The following is an 8,125-nucleotide window of genomic DNA, read 5'->3' on the forward strand; positions in this document are numbered from 1 at the left end:
GTCCTTCTTGGTCGTGTTCCTTATAGAGAATCAAGTCTCTTCTCTTTGGTTGTCCAAATATTTAAGTTAATCTTATCTCCATTGCATGAATGGGCTTCATGTTGGACCCATCTACCTATCAACCACCTAAACATTAATGCCAAATAACCTTATATATATATATATATATATTTTAATACATCTTAAGTGGGGAAGGGGGATTCAAACCTTGGATGTCTTCATTGGAAATACCAAAAAGTGCTAGTTGACCTAAAGGGTAGATAGTTTTAACCTGAATGATTTTATTTTCAATTTCATTGCACACCTCCTCGTTACTTGATGGGTTGTCTAGTTTTCTTTTCCTTGAAAATTTACCATTAATTTAACCTTTTAGTATTTACAGTAGATATTTATGTCTTAAAAGAATTATCAATAAAATTTCTATTACTTATTAAAAAAAAAGAGTCTTAAAATAATTACACAATATAATATATCTATATATCTTAAAACAATAAAAATATTTTTCTAGTCTATTACTAATTTTGAATTTTGAATTTTTTATTTTTATATTAATTAATTATGACATCATCATGGTTGGACCTCTGTTCCAATCCCTGTTTGACCTCAAAACCTTGAACTTTTCATTTTTCTTATTTTTTAACAGTTCTGTTTTTAAAATATTAGTTAACACTTTTCCTTCATCTCTTTCAAACAAAGTTGCAATGTACCATGGGTTACACCCTTTGATTTATCTAGGAGGTTGAATGTAGCTGTGTTTGTTGAGTGCAGGAAAGGAACTGGACTTTCTATCATCTGGGGTTCTGTTTGCTGTGAAGATCACTTTGCTTGGTTAGTGCCATGGAAACAAATATATATATTTTTTTTCTTTCTCTACTATGAATTGGGTGAGTCTCTCTGCTCAAGGTCTATCAATTGTACAGGCACAGGATGAATTGTTTGAGTGCAGGCGTGGAAGACAGCGCATATATTATCAGTAGGAATGCCCAGAAAGACAATCGTGTTCAGCTTAGTGACTTCATTTTTTGATGGGATCATGAAGGCAAGTAACACTTCAATTGCTCATATCTCTCATATTCTCCCAGCAATTCTTAGTCTTGGCTGTTGAGTACAATAGCAATATAAGAAAGTGTTCAGCTAGTGACTTCATTTTTTGATGGGGTCATGAAGGCAAATGACACTTCAATTGCTCATAACTCTCATATCCTCCCTGTAATACTTACTTTTGGCTGTTTGAGTATGATAGCAATAGAAGAAAGTTTGCAACTTGATGTCAAGTTGTCTACATTTGGTAGAAAGCCATGCTGTCTAATGAATCTAAAAGTTGTTGGTACTCTATAACAGGTGTTTCTGCAATTATAGTGGTATGATTTAATGAGAGAAGCATTCCTTATTTATGCTGGCGGGTTTCTGTAATGTGGACTGTGTCTCTGTCAGTTTACATCTGTCATATGGATTGGAATCTCAGGCTGGCAGCACCACCTCAATGACTATCTGTAGTATAGGTTTTTGCAGATGTACCTTTAGGTTTTTTTTTTTTTTTTTGGCGGATGGAGGGGGAGGGCAGGGGAGGAGGTGAGGGAAAGATCTCCAATATCTTGTTAACCTTTAATGGCAAGAATTCAGAGTATGGAATGTTTATTTGCAGTCACTTAAACCTCTGATCTTCCCTGCATAGGCATGCTTTTGATTATGTCCATGCTTGCAGGTTCATTCAATGTCTATTTCTCTCTCTCTCTCTCTCTCTCTCTGTGTTAAGGTCTTTGGCCGCATGAGTTGCTCTGTTTGTAAAATGTGAGCTGAGATCAAGTTAAATTTCTAGACATGTTATACTCCTGGATCTTTTAGGTTGGGATATTGTCCATACCATAAATTCATTGCCTTACAATTTTTTGTTGCCTCTAAGAGTTTTATAACTCAGTTAACACTTTTACAATTTTTGTTGCCTCTAAGAGTTTTATAACTCAGTTAACACTTTTTCATATTTTCACAAAAAACATTTAGGATTTAAATCTCATTCTCCCTAACTATCAGATTATTATTTAAAAAAAATTTATTGTCTTTGCTAATATGGGCAATGCATGAAAAGTGTTTTATATTTATGTAAAACATATATTTAAATAATAAGTTGATGAAAATTTTTTTACGTAATTTAATTAAAGTTCTTATAGAAAAGATAAATATAATTCAACTAGAACTTGTTTAGTGTTACGTTGTTATAGTTTGATTGATTAGCGAATTTAATTGGAATGCCCAATATGGTTTTTCCCAATTTTAAGTAAACTGGTTAAAAATATATTTGAAAATGAGGCATTGATAATAAACTAATAAGTGAATTAATTTGAAAATCTATTTAGTGAGAACTAATTTGATTTTTCAAATTTTGATGACTAGGCCGGTAGAGATATACATATCACGGCTAAAACGGGCTACACATTCGCAGCCCATTTTTAATAAAATTCAAAAGCCCAATCCTCATACACCAGCAACCCTTGTATCCGGTACACTTTCCCCCCTATAATAACTATAAAGTGTGAAATGACGACGGCGCCGCTACCCATGCTGACGTGGCGAAAATCAATTCGCGTATATAATATGCTTAGGTGGAAGGAAAAACAATTCCCAGAACAAATTTAACCCGAACTCCAAACAAGACCTCCTTAATCGGCAGAGTTCCATCACCGACCTTTGAATTTTGATCATATTACGGCATACTGTTCTTGATTCTCAATATATATATATATATATCTACTTTAATTTGTTCCTATACATCATTTTTCGAAGCACAAACAATCAATCACCAAAGCGAAACCCTAATTCGCGTTCGTTTTGGGAAATAGAGTAGTAATGGGAGGTCATGGAGGTCTGAATATTCTGCCACAGAAGCGGTGGAATGTGTACAATTTCGATAACCGAGAGAAAGTCCGCCGCGACGAGGAGGCTGCGGCGAAGGAGGAGCAGCTCAAGCGCGAGCAAGCGAGGAAGCGCGACACCGAGTTCCGCATCGAGCGCCTCCGTACTGCTCGTGGCTTGGCTCCCACGGTGCCAGAGCCAGAGCCAGAACCAGCACCAGAACCAGATCCAGAGCCTGCTGAATCGGAGCCAAAGACTGGCCACATTAACCTCTTTGAAGGAATCAGGATTTTTGATCCAATCAAAGTATCAGAGAACAAGAGAGGCAGTGAAAAAGATGAGTTCAAGAAGAATAAGAAGATGAAGAAAGAGGAGGCGCCGAGAGTTGTGGGGCCGGAAGATGAGAAGTATAGGTTAGGGTATGGAGTTGCCGGGAAGGAGTTAAGTTGCCGTGGTACCTTGAAAGGCGGAGCGATGATGGGAATGGTGAGACCAAATTCAAACTATATGCATCAATGATGATAAGCGCGAAAATGATGAAACCAGGCGAGTCAAACAGGTATTTATACTCTCCCTTAATTTCCCCAAATGAAACCGCTTGCTCATAAAAGCAGAAGATCATGCCGTTGAAAGTGGGAAACGTGGTGCCGCCAAAATTTAATGTGTGCACCCATTAAGTCTCGAAACGCTAAAAACGCGCATCGGGCAGTCAAGAAGCCGCCAGCATCAGTATAAACTGAAGTGAGGCCATTCGTCCCGTGGATCCGCATGTATCAAAACCCTCCTCCCGTTCGAGGGAACGTGCAGCAGAGTTTTGAGGGGCTATTGTGGGGCCCATGGGCCTGATAGCCTCGGCCCATCATATAGCAGGCCCAAGGCCCATGCCGAGGATCGCAAGCTATTTTTGAGGGAAAGGGGAGGAGAACCTATTTTCCTAAATCCACGCCGAGGATACCTTGTCCTCGGCCTGACAAAGGTGATTTTGGGGAGAGGCTAACCCCAAAGTAAGCGGTCACTATCGCATTTAATACGCTCAACTAACCCCCCTAGCCGCATTAATGGGGAGGTAACCCCTTGGCAGGATAACGTTGGTTAGAGTGAGCCACTTGAGTGCCGATAAGGCCTCTGATGGGACGGACAACCAGAAGAAAAAGCGAATAGACGATCAACAGATGGAAGCAGGAGATAAGAAGATGAAAACTATAAAAGAAAAGCTAGTAAAGCCAAAAAAAGGGGAGATAGAAAGAGAGAACATTGAGGCCTCCTCAGCCACAGGCCGAGGAGCATTCCCCCATTTGTAAGGAAACACTTAGCATTTGTTTATAAGAAAAAGTTTGCGCATGGTGATCGACGGCCAGCACCTAAGCCTGTCAACCCACTCTCTATAAATTTATTGTTTGGGCTTATTGGGCTAAAAACCTGTCACCCAGGGTTAATCCAAATTGGGTCCTTGCAGTTATGTATTTTAAATTTTAAAATTGGTAAAATTTAATCTGATCCAAAATAACTTACCAAAAGACAAAAAGACTCCAAACAAACAATGCCTTTTGACGTGCAATCCAGGATGAGAAGAAATACAAAATGAGCTTTTACTTGCAAAAACCGCACAAGATCGCCTAGACTTGCTTGCAATAGTTTTCAAATCGAAATTTGAAGAATTGAAAGATGATATTGTGGTAAAGGGGGTTTCGGAAGAGTTATTGTATATGTGTAGGTCTTTGAGTTCTAAAAAAGGGGTTTAACCATATGCACACATGTTTATAATTCTCGATGAAGATGATAAATTGCATAATTCAGAGGATTACAATCGTGTTGTTAAAGCAGAAATACCGTGTAAGGAGGAACAACCACAGTTACATAAAGCTGTACTGGAGCATATGATACACGGTTCTTGCGGAATACAAAATCCAAGATCACCGTACATGAAAAATGGGCGATATAAAAAAGGATACCTAAAGCCTTTCTCCCCAAAAACCTACCAAGGCAATGACTCATATCCTGTTTACAAACGATATGATACTAATAATCTTGTGCCATTGAATGATCATTGCAAGATTATGGTAGATTCTTGGGTTGTTCCATATAATCCTTGGTTACTGCTGAAATATAATTGTGATATTAATGTTGAAATATGTTGTAGTATCAAAAGTGTAAAGTAGTTATATAAATATGTGTATAAAGGTCTAGAACGTGTCTCTACGGAAGTTAGGCCAGGCCCAAATTATGATGAGGTCCAACAGTATATTGATGCAAGATGGGTACGTTCTCTAGAGGCATGTTGGAAGATATTTGCTTTTCCTATGTATCGAATGTACCCTGCTGTTTTTCGTTTGCAAATTCATCTTCCAAATAGACAACATGTATGCTTTAGACCACATGAACCTATTGCTAATGTTTTGGAGCGAAGTAAAAAGACAATGCTCACTGAATTTTTCATATGAATATGATTGATCATGATGCACGAAATTATTTATATAGAGAGTTTCCTGAGCATTATTGTTGTGATTATAAAAACAAAACTTGGACGCAAAGAAGATCTCATAAAAAAGTAGTAGGCAGGGTATATACTGTTTCACCATTTGATGGAGAGAAGTTCAATCTGCATATTCTTTTTAATCATGTCAAGGGGCCAACAAGATTTGATGATTTATTGATTGTCAATGGGATGACTTATCCAACTTTTAAGCAAGCAGCTGAACAAATGGGTTTACTAGAGAATGATAACAGCATACGATAGTGTCTTCTTAAGGTAAGAGACATTCGAATGCCGTCAGCTTTAAGAAGATTGTTTGCAACAATATTGGTATTTTGTCTACCAACTAGAGTAAAAGAACTGTGGAATGAGTTCTATCCATATATGGTAAAAGATTACCTATCAATATTTGTTACAACAGAGACACGTTGTACAAATAAACTTCTCAATGATTTAGAGGCATTGCTCTTGTAACATGGAAAGCACATCACAGAGTATGATTTGCCGATTTCAACTGGAGAATGTGACAATGATTTAGTTGTACCAAGACTCATACAAGCTGAGCTAACTATTCCTAATGTAGATGAAGAACTCACTTTAATTGAGAAGTTGAATAATGACTAAAGAGTTGCATATGAGAAAATCATGCCAGTTATTGGTCATAAGGAAAGCATGATATTCTTTGTCGATGGGCCAGGGGGAATTGGGAAAACATCTTTGTATCATATAGTATTGGCAACCTTGAGCAAAACCAGTCACATTGCAATTGCCACAACTACATCTGGCATAGCAGCAACATTACTTCCTGGTGGAAGAACAACTTATTCCAGGTTTAAGATCCCTTTGACTCCTGATGCTTCATCTATTTGCTCAAGAAGTAAACAATTAGACTTAGCTAAACTTATTAGATGTGCCACCATAATTATTTGGGATGAAGCCCCAATGGTAAATCGACGTGCACTTGAATCTTAGATAGAGCATTTAAAGATATTATGGAAGTAAATTTACCTTTTGGTGGGAAGGTGATAATTTTGGGGGGAGATTTTCGTAAAGTACTTCTGGATGTTCCAAAGGGTACAAAGGTAGAAATGATTGATGCATGCATAGTCAAGTCCCCATTATGGAAAGATGTCAAAGTGTTACATTTGAAGTAGAATATGGGGTTTGTCAATGATGAAGAGTTTACTGAGTATATACAACGCATTGGTGATGGGAATGAACCATTTATAATGGATGATTTGATTAAATTACCTCCTTCAATGGCAATGCAATGGGAGGGTCAGCATTCTGTATACAACTTGATTGATCAAGTTTTTCCAAGTTTGCAAGAACATGCCAATGATGCAAGATATATGGTTGATAGGGCTTCGCTAACACCTATAAATGATGATGTTGAACTGCTTAATGCAAAGGTAATTTCTCAGTTCCTAAGAGATGAGTTTATGTTACATTCTTTTGATTAGGTAGAAGGAGATATGTAACATCTATATCAACAAGAATTCCTAAATTCTATATCTCCAAGGGGTTTACCACCACATATATTAAGGTTGAAAAAGGGTGCTCCAATGATGTTATTGTGTAATATAGATCCAAAAGCTAGATTATGTAATGGTACAAGATTGATATGCCATGGATGTTTTAACAACATAATAGACGCTAAAATTTTGATTGGACAATATGTGGGTACACGCGTTTTCTTGCCAAGAATCCCTTTGAAGAAAACAGAAAATGTAAACCTGCCATTTGTAATGATTAGACAATAATTTCCTATACGTTTGAGCTTTAAATTACAAAAAACAAAGCGCAAGGTCAGACAATTCCAACTGTCGGAATTTATCTTCCTGATTATGTTTTTAGTCATGACCAATTATATGTGGCGTTGTCAAGGGGAGTCTCCCTATCCACCACAAAACTATTGGTGCAAAAAGGAACAATACTTAAGGAGGAAGGTGTTCACACAAGAAATATTGTGTATAAAGATGTTTTGTTCCCTTCATCATATGTATTAATTAACAATTGGAAAGAACTGTCTTACATATAGATTTATTTTAATAATTTACAATTTTTAATGGTTATGCAGTCTACGTTTTAATATTTTATTTCTTGATATTTTTTATGTATACAATTAATTGGTAAAAGGAAGGATGCCCAACTCAAATGTGAGGATCGAGTCCACTATGCTAAATAATGGAGCGCATGTTGTTCCTCCTGCTCATTGGGAGAATTGGAAGGATGATCAATCAATATTGAACATGGACGCCATTGATAACAAGGTATATTTCTTTTTAATGATATCTTTAATCAGCATCCCTTTCTATTGTTTTATCAAAATTAATATTAAAAATGTCATGTTGCGTATAGTTTGGGTTCAAAAATTGCAAATTTATTCTCCTGGTTGGGGATTCACTATTCAAGTTGACAAGAAAGAGCTTTGGAAAGAAGTGAAACAAGTTGTAGAGTCTCAATAATTGGAAAGGTGTGTTACGCTATTTTTTACAATAGGAAAATAACTAATTGATAATCTTAATATACAAACAATTTTTTTTTCTTCATTTTGAAGTTCCAAGAACAAAGACAAACAACAAATCAATGTCAAGAGCAATGAGGTTTCCAACATCCATAAGAATAAAGACAAAGGAAAATGAAGGATGATGTGATCTCTAACACTCATGCCAACAGAGACAAATGGAGAATTAAAATCAAGGACAATGTGGTTTCCAACAGCCATGAGAAAAAAAAAAAAAAAAAAAAAAAACGCCCCCTTCGGTAGGATTCATCTTTTCTCTTTTCAATGTTGAATTC

General features: G+C 36.7%; 1 protein-coding gene and 1 long non-coding RNA gene across 2 annotated transcripts; both read left to right on the forward strand.

Moving 5' to 3' along the window:
* The first annotated feature begins 681 nt into the window (after nt 1-681).
* On the forward strand, nt 682-1,715 carry LOC136065423 (uncharacterized). The gene is made up of 3 exons (XR_010627044.1): nt 682-828; nt 921-1,039; nt 1,342-1,715. It is a non-coding gene; the product is annotated as an uncharacterized LOC136065423 (long non-coding RNA).
* An 880-nt stretch (nt 1,716-2,595) lies between these two features.
* On the forward strand, nt 2,596-6,295 carry LOC112022837 (uncharacterized). The gene is given in 3 exon segments (XM_065768568.1): nt 2,596-3,283; nt 3,286-3,409; nt 5,950-6,295. Coding segments are annotated over 3 exon segments (909 nt in total). The 5' UTR covers nt 2,596-2,844.
* Nucleotides 6,296-8,125: the final 1,830 nt, after the last annotated feature.

This window comes from Quercus suber, unplaced genomic scaffold (assembly GCF_002906115.3).
Source record: "Quercus suber isolate HL8 unplaced genomic scaffold, Cork oak 2.0 scaffold_963, whole genome shotgun sequence".
Classification (NCBI taxonomy): Eukaryota; Viridiplantae; Streptophyta; class Magnoliopsida; order Fagales; family Fagaceae; genus Quercus; species Quercus suber.